A 19,424-nucleotide genomic window follows, 5' to 3' on the forward strand; every position below is an offset into this window, starting at 1 on the left:
CACATTAATTGGATATTCTGAGAGAGAATCAAATGAATAGCAAGGGGAACCATAACAAGCAATATTTAGACTCTGGAGCTTTTTAGCCTTTTTTAATATAGTAAATCTTAAGCTATTGGTGATCTTTCAGAGTAAGTTAATTTTTAATTGTGGGATAATCTCTCAAAAGTTGAAAGTCTACTCTCCAATCAGATCTTGATGTATTATCGTAGAGAGGCTGAATTATAAAAAATGTTGTCACTGTCAAAATACCGGTGCTACTGGTAATAAAAAGGCATTGCTTCCCAAATTATCACTAAAAGGAACCTGTTAGTACACTACCCCCGTGCAAGTAGAGGTAGTATTAAGGCTTATGTTGACGTCTGTGCAAAATTGGTCCACGGACTGGGCACGAGTCTCCTGACCGGAGAATGACGTCTTTTATTAGGTTATCGTGCTCAGGTTTGGAGAGCTGTGGCCAGTTGGCGCATTGTAGCCCAAGATCAGACCGAGCTCCATGGATGTCTGTGTTCTGAGACAGTGCAATGTAAAACATTATAAAAAATACCTATAACCGCGCCACCTGATGCACCATTGCAACAAAATTTTATCTTTCATTAATATGCAAATTTAGCATGTATAGAGGCATGTAAAACTTTGAGCACCTCTAGTATAAATATATATAGTTATTTTCAAAATTTTAGAAATTGGAAAATGGGCCAATGCAAATGTTTGGGCACCCTTGGAGATTTGTGTTCTTAGTTAACTTTGACCAAGGTTTCAGACCTTAATTAGCCTGTTAGGGATATGGCTTGTTCACAATTATCTTTAGGCTATGTTCACACGATGCGGTTTTTGCTGCGGATCCGCAGCGGATTTGCAGCTGCGGATCCGCATCCTTTTTCCATGCAGGGTACAGTACAATGTTACCCTATGGAAAAAAAAACCCGCTGTTCCGACGTTCCTTTTTTCCGCTGGAAAATCCGCGCTGATTTTCTGCGGAAAAAAATAAGTACCATGTCAATTCTTTCTGCGGATTCCGCAGCGGGTTTCCACCTGCACCAATAGGAAAATGCAGCTGGAAACCCGCAGTGGAATCCGCAGTAGAAAAAGGACTGAAAACCGCAGTGAAAACCACCGCAGGTTTTGCACTGCGGTTTTCACAAATCAGGACCTGAAAAATCCGCAGCGAAAAAAGGATCGTGTGAACAAGGCCTTAGAAAAGACCAGGTGATGCAAATTTCCCAGCTTTATAAAAACTCAGCCCCCTCTAACCTTGTGCCAAAAAGCAGCAGCCATGGGTTCTTCTAAGCAGCTTCCCAGCACTCTGAAAATGACAGTGGTGGAGGCCCACAAAGTAGGAGAAGGCTATAAGAAGATAGCAAATCATTTTCAAGCTGCCTTTTCCTCAGTTTGAGATGTAATTAAGAAATGGCAGTTAACAGGAAAGGTGGAGGTCAAGATAAGGTCTGGAAGACCAAGCAAAATATCATTAAGAACTCCTCGTAGGATTGCTAGAGAGACAAATCAGAGCCCCCTCTTGACTGCCATAGACCTTCAGAAAGATTTAGCAGGCACTGTAGTTGTGTTACATTGTTCTATTGTTCAGAGACAGTTGGACAAATATGGCCTTGATGGAAGAGTCATCAAAAGAAAACTTCTTCTGTTTCCTGACCATGTAATTCAGAGTCAGAAGTATGCAAAAGAATATCTAAACAAGCCTGATGCATTATGGAAACAAGTTTTGCGGGTTAAAATAGAACTCTTTGGCCACAATGATCAAAGGTATGTGCGAAGATAAAAGGGCACTAAATTTTAGGAAAAGAACATCTTGCTAACCATTAAGCATGGGGTGGATCAATCATGCTTTGGGGTTGTGTTGCAGCCAATGGAACAGGGAACATTTCAGGGTAGAGGGAAGAATGGATTCAATGAAATTTCAACAAATTCTTGATGCAAACATAACACCATCTGTAAAAAAGCTGAAGTTGAAAAGAGTATGGCTTCTACAGATGTATAATGATTAGTGATGAGCGAGTGTACTCGTTGCTCGGGTGATCTCCGAGTATTTGTTAGTGTTCGGAGATTAAGTTTTAATCACCGCAGCTTAATGATTTACAGCTATTAGCCAGGCTGAGTACATGTGGGGGTTGCCTGGTTGCTAGGGAATCCCCACATGTAATCAAGCTGCCTAATAGCTGTAAATCATTCAGCTGCAGCGATAAAAACTTAATCTCCGAACACTAACAAATACTCGGAGATCACCCTAGCGTTATCGGGAAAACCCTAGCAACGAGTACACTTGCTCATCGCTAATAATGATCCTAAACACAAGTCAAAATCCACAATAGACTACCTCAAAAGGTGCAAGCTGAAGGTTTTACACAGGCCCTCACAGTCCCCTGATCTGAACATCATTGAAAATCTGTGGTTAGATTTCAAAATAGAAAGATGACCCAGGAATCTTACAGAACTAGAAAAACTACAAAAAGCGTTAACAAGCTATGATACTTTCAAAACGGGGAGCTACTAGGTACTAACCTAAATTTTTGCGTCTGGCCATTTTCCTTTTTGTAATTTTAAAAAATGACTACATTTTTTTGCCTAAAATATAAAGGAAATGTGTCATCTTTAACTTTAGGTCTTATAGAGATCAGTAGATCAGTTAATCTTCATCTTGCCTAACTATTCACAATAACAGTAATTCTGACTAGGGATGCCCAAACTTTTACATGCCATTGTAAGTGCACTGGTAGGCATTTCACTGCATATGCTCCTCTTCCCTTCTTGCCACCACCATCTGTCATTCTTGATTGACAGCAGAGAAAGAGTTTCTGCTGTGTAATGTCATCTGTGCTCTCCACTGTCAATCAAGAAGACTACAAAGGCGTGATATGCCCACCAGTGCACTGATACAGCTAATTAACAATCCAAATATTGATGTAGTGGATGGCCCTATAATAAGCATAGTCTCTTACACTGCCCTATCCTGGATTATCTATGTACCGTATATACTCGAGTATAAGCTGACCTAAGTATAAGCCGAGACCCCTAATTTTGCCACAAAAAACTGGAAAAACATATTGACTTGAGTATAAGCCTAGGGTGGGAAATGCAGCAGCTACTGGTAAATTTAAAAAATAAAAATAGATACCAATAAAAGTATAATTGATTGAGACATCAGTAGGTTAAGTGTTTTTGAATATCCATATTTAATCAGGAGCCCCATATAATGCTCCATACAGTTCATGATGGGCCCCATAAGATGCTCCATACAAAATACGCCCCATGTAATGCTCCATAAAGTTCATGATGGGCCCCATAACATGCTCCATATTAAAATATGCCCCATATAATGCTGCATAAAAGCTTAATGATGGCGCCATAAGATGCTTCATACAAAAATATGCCCCATATAATGCTGCACAAAGGTTGATGGCCCCATAAGATGCTCCATAGCACATTATGCCCCATATGCTGCTGCTGCGATTAAAAAAGAAAAAATGACATACTCACCTCTCGTCGCTCAGGCCCCCGGCACTTGCGATATTCACCTGTCCTCGTTCCACCACCACATGCCGCTGTGTCTTCAAGGTCTCTGCCATGACTGTTTAGGCAGAAACACTAAACACTAAAGGCACTAAACACGTCATCGCGCCCTCTGACCTGAACGTCACAGCCAGAGGACGCGGAAGACGGAGCCCAGCGGTGGAACGGGGACAGGTGAATATCGCATGGCTCACCCTCCCCCATCATACTTACCCTCCTGGCGCGGTCCCTGATTCTCCGATGCGATGGTCTCTGGCATCGGCAGCTTGTTCCTGTGTTCAGCGGTCACGTGGTACCGCTCATTAAAGTAATGAATATGCACTCCACCCCTATGGGAATGGAGTCGCGTCCATATTCATTACTTTAATGAGTGGTACTACGTGACCGCTGAACACAGGAACAAGCTGCCGGCGTCAGAGGCAATCTGAGAAGCAGGGACCGCGCCGGGAGCAGCTGAGTATGATGTGACAGCCCCTCCCCCGTTGACCCCTTGGGACAATGACTCGAGTATAAGCCGAGAAGGGCACTTTTAGCCTAAAAAATGGGCTGAAAATCTCAGCTTATACTCAAGTATATACGGTATGCGCAGATTCTGGTCTGATTGGTTGGATGCATGAAGTAAAACCTAGTCATTTATTCAACATAAAAGAGTTAGGCTTTGTTCACACCTGTGTTTGCACATTCTGTTTTCTGTACCCTTTCTAGGAACGGACAAACAGAATTAATGTCTAAAATGGATCCAGTGCATATCTGACGCAAAGTCCGTTTGGGTTCTCCTACTTGTTGATTTTTAGCAAATAGAAGAAAAAGTGCATCATTCAGAACTTTTTTTTCTGTTCTCAAAATCTATCAATGTGGTTCCTCCGCTACCGTTTGTGTCAGTTATGGACATTAATTCATTCTTCTGTCTCTAAAACGTAAGAAATATAAGTCTGCAGTATGGTTACTTATTTATAAAGGTTTTAGTGTAAATATGATTTATAACTCTGATTAGTCTGGGGCTACACAACAACTTTGGCCGCACATGTCTCAATGCTGGTGGTGATCCATCTCGGTGTAATGGGATCCCAGCAAATTGTCACCACCACAATTCGCCTATCACAAGAAATCCAAATCTGCTAGACTTTTAGTGACTCGGAGCAAATTGCAAGTCACTATGCGATCAAATTGGCTGTGCCGCGTTGTCGTGGCCGAAGTCATCGTGTAGCCCCGGCCTAAGTCCAGTTTCTGTGTTTTCACTGCAGCTAAGAATAATAAATACAATTGCATTGCTCATTAGTTGTGCATGTTCAGTCATTCATCCAGATTTATGCTTTGCAGGCTGACAATATGTTTTGCTCAGTGCTCTAAGATGCTGTTGCTGTACCTGTGATTTATTTTGGTCCTCTTTTGCTTTATACGGACCTCCTCTGACACCCCTTCCTACAGACCCGTCCCTCACTCTTCCTCCTATCTCCTTCAACAAACTTGCACAGGCACAAAATATGGACAGTTGTTATAACTTGGACATGTCATCAGGAGACATTGACAATGGTAGGTGGCGAGAAGGTGCTGTTACATGTGAAACGTCAACTGCATGTGTCGAAGGGAAGGAACATGTTATACTGTAATCCTCTGTCCAAGGCATAGATCCATATCTCCTTGTCATGTTATTACATCTCAGATTATTTTCATTATGTATGTTTTTATGATTTTCCCAAATGACAAATATTTGATTAATATGTATACACGTCACCATTTTTAATTGTAACCTAATTTCATAAGGCAGAGTATATAATTATACACATATCACAGTATATATTCTATTTTCCTTCAGATACTATGTACTGTATGTAACTCCATTAGCTATACCGTTGCATGAAGTAATGGTACACCTTCATCAGCACTGGGAATAGAGCCATGTAGTATAAGGATTTCACGGATTGACCAATTCTTTGATTTGATGTGATTTTTCCTTTGTCTCTCCATAGTTCATAGATTGAAGGCGATATTGCCATTTTGGTCATTAATGGAATCTCTCTCCCAGATGCCATGTATATCTGATAGTTGTGGGGCATGGCTCTGTTCATTCTCTTGTATAGGAGTTCTGAAAATTGTGGAGCAAGCGTATTCAACAATTGCAGAAGCGGTGAATGCTCAACTTAACCCCTTCACGCCATGGCTAGTTTTCTTTTTTTTTTTTTCATTTTTGTTTTTTTCCTTCCCTTTTTCCATGTGCCATTACTTTTTTTATTTTTCCGTCAATACAGCCAAATGAGAGCTTGTTTTTAGCGGGATGTGTTGTGCTTTTGAATGACACCATTGATTTTATCATATATTGTACTGGAAAAAATTCCAAGTGTGGTGAAAATTGCAAAAAAAAGTGCAATTCCACAATTGTTTTTTGGGTTTTGTTTTCCCATGTTCACTATATGGTAAAGCTGACCTGCCATTATGATTCCCCAGGTCAGTACAAGTATGATTCCAAACATGTATACTCTATTTTATTTAAGTAGTGACAAAAAAATTCCAAAATTTGTATGAAAAATATTTTCTGTGTTTGTCACCACTTTCTGATAGACCCTTAGCGTTTCCATTTTTCACGATCTGGGGCTGGCTGATAGCTTAATTTTTGCGCACCGAGCTGACTTTTTTAATTATACCATTTTGGGGTTGATACGATGTTTTGATTGCCTCTTATTGAATTTTATGACAGTGTTCTCGCAGCCAAAAAAAAATAAGTAATTCTGGCATTTCGATTATTTTCTCGTTACGCTTTTACCGATCAAAATAATTTATTTTATGTTTTGATAGTTCAGACCTTTCTTAACACAGCGATACCAAATATGTGAATTTTTTTAATTGATTTATTTACAATGGGGCAAAAGGGGGTGGTTTGAATGTCTGTATTTTTTTTCTTCACTTTTTGCTTTATTTAATAGTCCCTTTAGGAGACTTGAAGCTGTGATCATCTGATTGCTTGTTCTATGCAATCTTCAGCACTGCTATGTATAGCAGAAGTCATCATCTGCTCTGAACGTCCACAAGCCGGCAGTCCCAGGAAATTCACAATGACAGGCACAGGTGTCACCTGCAAACACCCCGACTGTCATGACAACTCATTGGAGCCCCCAATCACGTGACAAGGGAGACGATGGATGGAATTTGTGACGTGCTACGGGCTGGCGCATGTTAACAGCTCCGATCCACCCGTGGCTGTTAAAGGCACATGACAGCTGAATAAATCAGCTGTCATGTGAGGAAAAAGATGCTGGCTCCGGCGCTGAGTCGGTAACACGACATATGACTTAAATATACTTCTTATGTTGTGATGGGGTTAAAGGGAATCTGTTGCAAGAAAAATGCTATTAACCTGCAGAAATGGGGGTTAATAGTGTCCTGAACCTGCCCGGTACACACACTTCGAGTCCTTCTCTTGGGGGAAATTAACTTTACTCTTCCTGGCAGCGTTCAGCCACGTGGGTGGCACATGTTCAGTTACTGCTCCGTGTATAGAGAGTGGCAGCTGTAACCGCTCTCCTGCCACCGACTGATATCTGGGCCTAAAGCTGAGCTACCGTCAATCAGTGCTGGGGCGCGATAACAGCCTCACTATACTCACTGTACACAGACAACACCACCCCCATGACTGAAACCCAGACACTCCTGGGAGGAATAAAGTTCATTTTCTCCAACCAGCAGGGCTCTAAGTGTGGCCTCCTAGTAGGTTCAGAATGCTATTAACCTGCAGATTAACCCCATAATTTCATGTGACAGGTTCCCTTTAAAACTATTTTGATGTTTGAAAGGGGCAAATGAGCGCTGGTAGGGTGACTGGACAGGAAAAATGTATTGTAACTTTCAGTGCCGGGATGGAAGCATCTGTAATATAAGATGGTGCTTATTACATGGAATGTAATATGTACAGTGATGAGCCAAAAGGCAGCAATGTTTTGAACCTTTGACTTTCAGGCTTCTTATCTCACCATCCGCCACTGGTTCAAACGTGAGACTACCATCATTTTATAGACAATCATCTTGGGTATCTCATACATAAATTTGACTTGCAACTATTTTGCATGTGATTTGTTATGCAGATTCTTGTCATGTCACTGCAGTGTTACTGTCTTGCTCCTAAAAAATAAAATTTTTTATTTTTTATAATTTTGTTAGTATTTTGTAAATTCACCTTTCATGCATGTCTCGACCGAAATCTGATCCCAGGTCTCTTCTACACGTTCCCAAAATTGGTGCACACTGGTCGACTCACTTGGGTATGTATACAGTTTATTCTTCAACTCTACCCACAAATGTTCAATTGGGTTGAGGTCTAGGAACTCTATGGAACAATCCAGCGCCTCTACTTCATTATCATTGAACCATTTCTTCGCCAATCTGGATGTATTCTTTGGGTCATTGACCTGCTGGAACACTATGTTGTCCTTTTCATACTCATAGTACTCGAGTGTACGAAGTAACTTGTCTTGTAGGATACTCACATATAGCTCAGCATTGAGACCACCATCGATCCTGGTCAAGTATCCAACTCCTTTAGCTGTTAAATAACCCCATATCATCAGGCTGCCTCCACTGAACGTGACAGTTCCTTCAATTTCTGTCCATTAGCCCCTTTTTCGCTTGTTTGTTCTATACCCATTTGCACTCATCAGAGCCTAGTCTATTGATTTGTGTCATTGCTCCAAATCACCAGTTTCCAATCTTTTACTGTCCACTTTTGCACTTTGTTGTAAACTCGAGCCACCGCTTGTTATGACAATATTAAGGTTGAGGCTTCTTCACGTTTTTTCGGGCCACCATTCCAGACTTGTGTAATGTGCATCGCACGGTGCTTGCATGGACTTCTGTGATCTCACTATTACAAAGCATACAAGCCTCATCCACTGCTGTGTTTGTTGTGCCAGAACTGATAGACCTTGTCATGAGCCAAATTGTTGACTCCAATTTTTTGCCTGGATGTCCAGCTCTTGGCTTCTGAATGGATGGACAGATTTCACGTTGTATTCTTCCAACTGTCATGGCGCTCACATGATACAATTTGGCAATTTTCGTAGATGAGAGACCGATATCGATGAGCTGGATGATGCGATTTCTCTTTTATTCTCTTTTTTATTCTCTTTTATTTTGTTCTTCATAGCTGCTCCTCTATTTGAACCAGTGACCTTTCGCTTGGGAATCATCCTAATAACACACTGAGCTATTAGGGAATATGAGAACAGGTTTTAATTTGTAGTAAACAGGAAGAAAAAGATGTTTCCACAATCAGGAGCAAAACAGTAGCAATGCAGTGACATAATAAGAATCTGCATAACTAATCATATGCTAAATAGCTACAAGACAGATTTATGTATGAGATTGCCAAGATGATTGTCAATGATGATTGTCTAAAATGATGATAGTCACAGGCTCCATATCTCACCATCCACTACTGCTTCGAACGTGAAAGTCAAAAGTTCAAAACACTGTTACCCTACTGTTCGTGTGTATGTGTGTATATATACACTCACCGGCCACTTTATTAGGTACACCATGCTAGTAACGGGTTGGACCCCCTTTTGCCTTCAGAACTGCCTCAATTCTTCGTGGCATAGATTCAACAAGGTGCTGGAAGCATTCCTCAGAGATTTTGGTCCATATTGACATGATGGTATCACACAGTTGCCGCAGATTTGTCGGCTGCACATCCCAAAGATGCTCCATACAAGGCAGGATGGATCCATGCTTTCATGTTGTTTACGCCAAATTCTGACCCTACCATCCGAATGTCGCAGCAGAAATCGAGACTCATCAGACCAAGCAACGTTTTTCCAATCTTCTACTGTCCAATTTCTATGAGCTTGTACAAATTGTAGCCTCAGTTTCCTATTCTTAGCTGAAAGGAGTGGTACCCGGTGTGGTCTTCTGCTGCTGTAGCCCATCTGCCTCAAAGTTCGACGCACTGTGCGTTCAGAGATGCTCTTAGGCCTACCTTGGTTGTAACGGGTGGCGATTTGAGTCACTGTTGCCTTTCTATCAGCTCGAACCAGTCTGCCCATTCTCCTCTGACCTCTGGCATCAACAAGGCATTTCCGCCCACAGAACTGCCGCTCACTGGATTTTTTTTCTTTTTCGGACCATTCTCTGTAAACCCTAGAGATGGTTGTGCGTGAAAATCCCAGTAGATCAGCAGTTTCTGAAATACTCAGACCAGCCCTTCTGGCACCAACAACCATGCCACGTTCAAAGGCACTCAAATCACCTTTCTTCCCCATACTGATGCTCGGTTTGAACTGCAGGAGATTGTCTTGACCATGTCTACATGCCTAAATGCACTGAGTTGCCGCCATGTGATTGGCTGATTAGAAATTAAGTGTTAACAAGAAGTTGGACAGGTGTACCTAATAAAGTGGCCAGTGAGTGTATATTTGTGTTGGGGTTCATTTTAAAGCAATGTATTTTTTTACCACCTTTTTAATATTATATCTGTACTTATCACTATATTTTAATATTTTATTTTTGTTTTATGTATATTGTGATGATAATATAATGTTAGTTAAAGGGATTTTCCACTAGTGGCTGTGACCGGGTACTGAATAGATCACCAATATAAAAGTAATGCACAACCCCTTTAATTTCATGCTTGTTGCGAAAACAAAATCTTTATAGCTTCATTATTATCAGGATCATCCCGCCAAAGGCTTATTATTAGGTAGATTATCATAATTACCTGTTTTTCATATGCTGTTTGCAAACAAAGGTAAAGTTCACATGATAGGAGAAACGATATTTGCCCAGATATCGGATGAGGTCATTGTTTAAGTAAGGATTTTCCATATTGAATGAAGGTACATTGTTAACAGCCCTTCAAACCGAGCAGGTGGGAAACTGAGAAAATGAGTCGGCTACAGCAGGTTACATCATTAGGTCTCAGATTCCATCCACCATATCGTTGTACATGCGCCATGGAGATATTCAGCAATCCATTATCTAGATTAATGTCAAAGGGTCGCTATCATCACTAACTAATGCAATACTGTGTAATAATAGGGTACTCTGCTCGGTTTTTAGCCCCCAGGATCCACTCACCTGCATTGATTATACTATGACCATTATAACTGGTTTCGTGCAGGAAAAAGATGCATCAAATTCGTTAATTTCACCCTACTTAATGAATTCTGGGCATCTTATCAGTGGTGTGCGCCTTTTTGCACTTCTCCAGAAATGTTATTCCTGTCAGGTTCTGGAGTAACCTTTCTGGAGTAGAAACGCGGCCACTGTAACATAATTTGACTGGCGGGCTTAGACTTGCCCCATCCTGGTTCCTTCTCAGCTCTGCCCATTTTGGTGGAGCAGCCCAAAACTGGCAGAAAATGACAAAAGTTGCAAGAGTTTTGCACAGCTTCTTGTGGTGCAAAAAGGGGGGGGCCCACTCGTTGGCACTGGCACAGGGCCCCTCATAGTACGTCGGTGTGTTTGACGGCGGGTGGGGCCTCCCACTGGCAGAGACACTTTTGCGTACTATGAGGGGTCCTGTGCCAGTGACGTCGCCAACGAGTATGCCCCCCCCACCTGATGAAGGAACCTGCACTTTCATCTGCACCTTCCTCTTTGTCCCCGTGTAAGGTGGTATAGTATGCTGGAAGGGGAACCAGACTTCAGCAGGGTCAGATTCTGGCTGTGTAGAGTGCAAGGGGAATGTAGTGGTCTGGGTCAATGTACCAGCAGACTCATCTAGCAGTGGCTGGGCAGCAATGGGCAGGATGAGGAGGAAACACAGATATAGGCCCAAATAATAAAGTAGGCTAAATGCAGTTCAAAATTGGTAACAGGACTAAACAGGCGGCATTGCTTTGTTCAGTGGAGGAAAACTGTAATGAGTGGCAGACACAGTTAGTAGGCCCAAATAATAAAGTGGGCTAAATGTCTGCCAAAAAATTGTTCATAAATAAACAGGTGGCATAGCTAGGTACCGGGGTGGGCTCCTCTGCTGAGTAGCAGACAGTGGTAGTAGGCACAAAGTATTAACTGGTCTAAATGGAGGCCAGGGCCCCTGTATATTTTAACTATCATCTATCATTTCAACAAATTTGTATTGGCTGTGCCATTGAAGGATTTAACAGCACAGACTACACAGTGGTGGAAAAAACACCTAAACACAGTGGTGGAGCAGGGAGAGGTAAGTATTGTAAGTGGTACAGCACTGTTCGAGCTGGGGGGGAACACTCTCTCGTGGGCGGCGGTACTGGCACAGGGCCCCTCATATTACGACGGTGTGTCTGACGTTGGTTGTGCACCACCACCATCAGAGACACTTCATTGTACTATGAGGGACCCTGTGCCAGTGCCGTCTCCCAAGAGTGGGCCCACCCACCTGTCCAGGCAAACGGCACTCGCACGGGTGCTTGCGCCAGGTGGTGACCACGGCCCTGTGGGGGGAGTCAGCCCATTTAGGGAGGTATAAAAATGGCCTATGGTGGACATTCAGCAGCTGCAAATGGAGGAATTGGAGAAATCAGTAACATGAGGCCAAAAGCAAGACATTTTTCAGGCAAGCTACGTGTCAGCAGGGGAAGGTGGGGCCAAATAATTTGAAATCCATGATTGGTTCATTTTAATGAAGGTTAGATCATCAACATTTTGGGTAGCCAGACGTGTCCTTTTTTCGGTCAGTATTGAACCAGCAGCACTGAAGACTCTTTCTGATAGCACACTAGCAGCAGGGCAAGCGAGCTCCTGTAATGCATACTCTGCCAATTCAGGCCAGGTGTCTATTTTAGATGCCCAGTAATCAAAGGGGAATGATCTGTGAGGGAGAACATCGATAAGGGAGGAAAAGCAGTTTGTAACCATACTGGACAAATGCTGTCCCCCGTCACTTTGAATCGATGCAGCAGTACATGTCGTGTTAGCGGTCATTGCGAAATCACTCCACAACCTGGTCATAAGACCCCTCTGTCAAATGCCACTTCGGATTTGTGCACCTCTGCCATGTTGGCCCCTATGGCTCGTGTGAGAACCATCACCGCCGCTGTGTGCTGGGAATGCCTGAACCAAACGGTCTACAAGAGTTGCTTGTTTGGTAGCCAATATTTGCTCAAGGTTCTCATGTGGCATGATATTTTGTAATTTTCCTTTATGTCGTGGATCCAGGAGGCAGGCCAACCAGTAATCGTCATCGGTCATCGTTTTGATAATGCGGGGGTCCCTTTTTAGGATACGCAAGGCATACTCAGCCATGTGGGCCAATGTTCCAGGTGTCAATTCACTGCTTGTGCTGGGTTGAGGAGCACTTTCTTGCAAATCAACATCACTTGTGTCCCGCAAAAACCCTGTACCTGACCTTGCAACAACACCAGTTTCTATTGCCCCCTGAGAAGCATCCTCCTCCCATAAATATTCATCCCCATCATCCTCCTCCTCTTCGTCCGCCACCTCGTCCAGGAGAGTTCCCTGAGCAGACAATGGCTGACTGTCATCAAAGCTTCCCTCCTCCTCGGCTGCAGACGCCTGCTCCTTAATGTGCATCAAACTTTGCATCAGCAGACGCATTAGTGGGATGCTCATGCTTATGATGGCGTCGTCTGCACTTACCAGCCGTGTGCATTCCTCAAAACACTGAAGGACTTGACAGAGCTCTTGTAGCTTTGACCACTGCACACCAGACAACTCTATGTCTGCCATCCAAGTGCCTGCCCGTGTATGTGTATCCTCCCACAAATTAATTACAGCACGCCTCTGTTCGCACAGCCTCTGAACCATGTGCAGTGTGGAGTTCCACCTTGTTGCAACGTCGATTATTAGTTGGTGCTGGGGAAGATTCAGCGATCACTGATGGTTCAGCATACGGCTGGAGTGTTTACGGATGACCGGCGGATGTGCGAGCAAAGTCTTCGCACCTTCAGGAGCAGGGCTGGTAACTCCGGATAATTTTTGAGGAAGCACTGCACCACCAGGTTCAAGGTGTGAGCCAGGCAAGGTATTTGTTTCAGTTCTGAAAGGGCTATGGCAGCCATAAAATTCCTTCCATTATCACTGACTACCTTGCCTGCCTCAAGATGTACACTGCCCAGCCCATGACTTAGTTTGTTGCTGCAAGTACTCGGCCAGTACTTCCGCGGTGTGTCTGTTGTCGCCCAAACACTTCATTTGTAACATAGCCTGCTGACGCTTACCACTAGCTGTTCGATAATGTTCGTGTGCAACACTGGCAGCTGCGGATGGAGTGGTCGTGCGACTGCGCTCTGTGGACGAGCTTTCGCTTCTGGAGGAGGAGGAGGGGTGGCGAACGCCTACAGCCAACTGTTTCCTAGACCATGGGCTAGGCAGAACTGTCCCACTATGGTTGTTCCCTGTGGACCCTGCATCCACCACATTAACCCAGTGCGCCGTGATGGACACGTAACGTCCCTGGCCATGCCTACTGGTCCATGCATCTGTTGTGAGGTGCACCTTTCCACTGACTGATTGCCTCAGTGCATGGACAATGCGGTCTTTGACATGCTGGTGGAGGGCTGGGATGGCTTTTTTCGCAAAGAAGTGAGGACTGGGTAGGTCATAGCGTGGTACTGCGTAGGCCATCAGGTCTTTGAAAGCTTCGCTTTCAACCAACCGGTAGGGCATCATCTCTAACGAGATTAGTATAGCAATGTGGGCGTTCAAACCCAGTGTACGCGGATGAGAGGATGAGTATTTTCTTTTCCTAACGAGAGTCTCTTGTAGGGTGAGCTGGACTGGAGAGCTGCATATGGTGGAACTAGCGGTGGTGGTGGTGGACATGGCGGATTGAGAGAGGGTTGGTGATGGTATTCTTGATGTTGGCCTACATACAGTGTTTCCTACCAATAACCTTGTGATTCCCTGACTGCTTTGGCCTTGCGACGATACCTCCACATTTGCTGCTGGTGGTGTCCTAACCGGTGGGCTTACAGTGAGGGAAGCAATGTAGCGTTGCTGACTACCTTCATTCTGAGCAGGTGCACCAACGGTACGGGACGTTTGGTAGTTAGTCCAGGCTTGCAAGTGCATGCTGGTTAAATGTCTAAGCATGCACGTTGTATTTAAATTTTGAAGATTCTTCCCTCTGATAAAGGTCTTTGAACATTTCTTACAGATAACTTTTGACTGATCATTCGGATCTTGCTTAAAAAATTTCCACACTACACTCTTCCTACTATGGAATACCTTTTCAGGCATTGCACGCTGTGCTACTTTCACCAGATGGCCACGCTGTCCTAAAACTGTTTTTGTTTTTGACAAACGTTTTTGGCCTGATACGGGCCTGCCAGATGACAGTTGTTGCGATGTAGATGGCTGCTGCGGATCATCCTCCTCCGCTTCTGAGCTACTGGCAGCGGCACCCTCTTCCCCCAATGGCTGCTAATCTGGGTCAACAACTGGGTCATCTATCACCTCCTTTTCAATGTCATGTGCACCTTCCTCTGTGTCACCGTGTAAGGTGCTATAGCGTTTCGGGACGGGGCTCATCAGGGTCAGATTCTGGCTCAGTACACTGCGAGGGCAATGTAGTGATCTGAGTCAATGGAACAGCATAATAATCTAGCTGTGGCTGTGCATCAGTGCACTCCAGGTCCGATTCATCTTGTAATGGTCAGTTAACAATTTCCCTTTCTAACCCAGGCACGGTATGTGTAAAGAGCTCCATGGAGTAACCTGTAGTGTCGCCTGACGCATCCTTCACTTTTGGTTTGGGTGAAGGACACAAGGAAATGTCTTGTTCCTGACCGGGAGCATCCACTGACGACTTGCTGCTTTTATATTTGGAACTTTCTGAAGAGGAGGCGAAAGAGGTAGAGTCTGAGTCAGCAAGGAAAGCCAAAACTTTTTCCTGCTGCTCCGGCTTTAAAAGCTGTTTTCCTACTCTCAGATAAGGGAGCCTTCGAGGCCTTGTGTAGCCAGACGATGACGCTGGCTCAACACCTCCAGCCTTAGGTGCTATTGTGCTTTTGCCACTACCACCAGATGCTCCACCACCACCATCAGTACCAGCTGGCAACGACCGCCCACGGCCTCTTCCACCAGACTTCCTCATTTTTGGGAAAATCTAACCAAAATAACCGTTATATGGTACTGTAAAACAAGGTAGAAGGTGTATATAAACTTGTTGAGAATTTAAATCTTCCTTTTTTTTGGAAACTGAACCAAAACTCAGGCCCAGTGTATAAAACAACACAATGGAAGTGGCAGAAAGTGGCTGGAAGATATATGAAAAATACAAGGACTGTAGTACAATTTCAATCTCCCTACAATGATCTCAGGACAAGTATGGCAGCAATAAAAAAGGACTGCTGCACACAAAAGTGTGGACAAATAAACAAGATAATTGTGCAGAAAGGAGCAACAGGATTTTTGCTTTTAAAAAAGCAGTTGGTTTGCACAGCAGCGTGCAAACAGCAATGCAGCTATCAAGGAGCCTTATAAGGCAGCCTAATAAGCTACAGAGCTGATGCACAAAAATCTAGCCTCCTCTGTCCCTGCAAAGAAAAGGTGGTGTTGGACAGTGGAAATCACTACAGCACAAGAGGTTTGGGGGTTAATCTTCCCTCCCTAACTATGTCCCTTCTTCTGACGAAGCTGCAGCAACCTCTCCCTATGCTCAGATCGGCAGAAGTAAGATGGCGGTCGGCGTGCACGCCCCTTTATAGCCCCTGTGACGCCGCAGAAAGCAAGCCAATCACTGTCATGCCCTTCTCTAAGATAGTGGGGACCGAGACCTATGTCATCACGCTGCCCACACTCTGCGTCCTCCTTCATTGGCTGAAAAATGGCGCTGAACGCGTCATATGAAACGCGACTTTTGCGCGCAGATCGGCGACCTCACACTAGGATCGGGTCGGGTTTCATGAAACTCGACTTTGCCGAAAGTCGGCGATTTTTGAATTTGTCCAATCCGTTTCGCTCAACCCTAGTTAAAACAATTAATTTGAATCTTGGAAAAAAATAGAGTATAGACAGTAGTATTTTATGTATGTTTTGAAAGAAAGAGCACAAAGGAAAAAATAAGAAAAACTTAAATTTGGCCCTTGTCTGAAGTCTTAATGACTATGATAGATGCAGTGACCATAGTCATGTGCTGATCCAGGAGTCTAAACTTGTCCTTTGCTTCCCCCAAGTGGTTAAAAAGCTTAACTACACTTTAGAAAAATGTTTAGAATTGAGAGTCCTCAGTGGTTGATAATAATAATAATAATAATAATTTTTATTTATATAGCGCCAACATATTCCGCAGCGCTTTACAACTTATAGAGGGGACTTGTTGATACCTTTTAATGGCTAACTGAAAAGATGGTAACAAATTGCAAGCTTTCGAGACTAAACAGGTCTCTTCATCAGGCAAATACTAAAAGAAATTCTGAAGAATCACATATTTATGCACAACATAGTATAGAAAAAAAAAAAAAAAAAAGGCAACTGGCTAACACGGTACCAAGATATATTTCTTTCCTGTAACTACACTTTAAAATGCAGACGCTGTGAAAACCAGAGCTGCCCTATATGGGCAAAACCATTGGGACCTCCATATTCCATCTGTAGGAGCTTTTATAACATCTCATTGTATATACCGTAATCAGTCATATGGGGTTAGTTCTTCCATTACAGCTATAGCAGCATCCACTCTTCTGGGAAGGCTTTCTACAAGATTTTGAAGGTGTCTATGGGAATTTTTGGTGTTAGAAAAGGACCTTATCCAAATTGTTCCACAAAGTACCATCGATATAAATAACAGTGAAACATCCTCTTAAAATAGGTCTTAATGAAATGTAAGAGGCCCACTTCTCCTGACTGTACAGGGATAATATATTACATGGCTACATTTATCAGTATTGTACCCTACACAATCCCCACTGGTGTTATAAAATGCCCAAAATTGCTGCTGTCGTCAGTTTCTGTTTCGACAACTATTTTTAAACGTTGCATATTCTCCAATATTGCAGGGGAAATGTATGTTCCTCTATGAACACAGCAGAGCTAAATAGCAAAAACGGGTTGTGTATCAGCAATGTGGAAATACATTAACGTGGCCAACATATTCATGGGTTCCCCTATACACCGCAAGCCACATGTAGACGTTCCACTGATCATTGAATCCCCAGATATATAAAATGATTGATCATGAACAACTTCCTGAGGAAATATGAGATAATATTGTACTGAGCTGCATGTACCCTTTTATTATAAGACATACTTCCAACAAGTACAGAGATGCAATCACATCTAGTTGGACCCGTGGACCCTATTGCTGTGTGACATCATTTAGATTACAGATCATTTTGGTTGCTTTATACCTATTGAGCATGACTAAGCGTGAGCCTTTTATCATTTGTTTTTCCATACTGCTTGTAGGTTTTTTGTCATATTTATATGGTGATTTAGATGCAATGGTCCATGAGGTTTGCATACAGGAGGCATTATAAATCTATACTACAGAAGTCATGGAATATGTAATACTCAGTAGATTATTACTACATGGCTCTGTGCTCCTCACCATAATCAGTCTGTGCTCCTCACCATGATCAGTCTGTGCTCCTCACCATGATCAGTCTGTGCTCCTCACCATGATCAGTCTGTGCTCTTCACCATGATCAGTCTGTGCTCCTCACCATGATCAGTCTGTGCTCCTCACCTTCATCAGTCTGTGCTCCTCACCATGATCAGTCTGTGCTCCTCACCTTCATCAGTCTATGCTCCTCACCATGATCAATCTGTGTTCCTCACCATGATCAGTTTGTGCTCCTTACCATGATCAGTCTGTGTTCCTCACCATGATTAGTCTGTGTTCTTCATCATAATAGGTCTGCACTCCTCACCATGATTAGTCTGTGTTCTTCATCATAATAGGTCTGCACTTTTCACCATGATCAGTCTGTGCTCCTCGCCATGATCAGTCTGTGTTCCTCACCATGATTAGTCTGTGTTCTTCATCATAATAGGTCGGCACTCCTCACCATTAGTCTGTGTTCTTCGTCATAATAGGACTGCACTTTTCACCATGATCAGTCTGTGCTCCTCACCATGATCAGTCTGTGTTCCTCACCATGATTAGTCTGTGTTCTTCATCATAATAGGTCTGCACTCCTCACCATGATCAGTCTGTGCTCCTCGTCATGATAAGTCTGTGTTCTTCATCATGATAGGTCTGCACTCCTCATGATGTTAGTCTGTAAGTCTATTCTATTCTATTCCATGGAAGTCACTTTGTAAATGGTCACCTGTTTATTTTCTCTTATCACATTCTAGTTTTCATTAGACCACAGAGGAACTTGGAAGCAATAGATCCCCAGTTTACAATACGAAGAAAAATGGAACAAATGAGAGAGGAAAAGGAACTGGTAGACAGTCTTCGGGAGGTAACTGTTCCTTTTTTCATTTCATTCCATATAACTAAAATAAAATAGCAGAATTCAGTTATACAAACTTTGCCAATTTTGAAGGATTCACCATCTCCTTTTCCTCATCTTGACAAAGTAGAGGTGGAGGCGTTCTATGAAAAGTGACAATATCTATTACCAAAGTCTAGCACGTTCTGTGGGTTAAAGAGGGTTTCTTACAAACACACTCCTCAACATTAAAGTTGCAACACAAGAAGGAAAAGTTTTGGAATTCTGCAAATTACAGGATGGATAGACATGTTAATGATATTCAAATGATGACAAAATGGAAACATTTACAAAACATCCTAATATATTCAGTATCCATTATGAGTTGCAGAAATACTTGAACTTAAACACATTGCCATCAATGAAGTCATCAATTGTTGTCTGGGGAGTGTTCTGCCACACTGAATGAACATGGGCAAATCATCAATATCTACTGCTGGCAACTCCATTTGCGGACCAATGATGTCTTAGATGTGCTCAATTTGAAACAAGTTTGGAGATGCTGCAGGCCATAGTAGCATATTG

The 19,424-nt window shown here is 43.0% G+C and overlaps 1 protein-coding gene and 1 long non-coding RNA gene across 10 annotated transcripts in view; one reads left to right on the forward strand and one right to left on the reverse strand.

Moving 5' to 3' along the window:
• The window catches only part of LRCH1 (leucine rich repeats and calponin homology domain containing 1), a 326,296-nt gene that overhangs the window by 210,978 nt on the left and 95,894 nt on the right, over window positions 1–19,424 (forward strand). For 4 of the 7 annotated variants that reach the window (XM_077297384.1, XM_077297382.1, XM_077297389.1 and 1 more), the window contains 2 exons: window positions 4,957–5,061; window positions 18,760–18,869. In XM_077297384.1, coding sequence (XP_077153499.1) covers window positions 4,957–5,061; window positions 18,760–18,869 — 215 coding nt within the window. The remainder of the gene's footprint in view (window positions 1–4,956; window positions 5,062–18,759; window positions 18,870–19,424) is intronic. The other 3 variants (XM_077297387.1, XM_077297385.1, XM_077297386.1) reach the window with 1 other exon arrangement.
• Window positions 1–19,424, reverse strand: part of LOC143816690 (uncharacterized) — a 142,495-nt gene that overhangs the window by 26,218 nt on the left and 96,853 nt on the right. The gene's annotated exons all lie outside the window — the stretch shown is intronic.

Source organism: Ranitomeya variabilis, chromosome 3, assembly GCF_051348905.1.
Source record: "Ranitomeya variabilis isolate aRanVar5 chromosome 3, aRanVar5.hap1, whole genome shotgun sequence".
Classification (NCBI taxonomy): Eukaryota; Metazoa; Chordata; class Amphibia; order Anura; family Dendrobatidae; genus Ranitomeya; species Ranitomeya variabilis.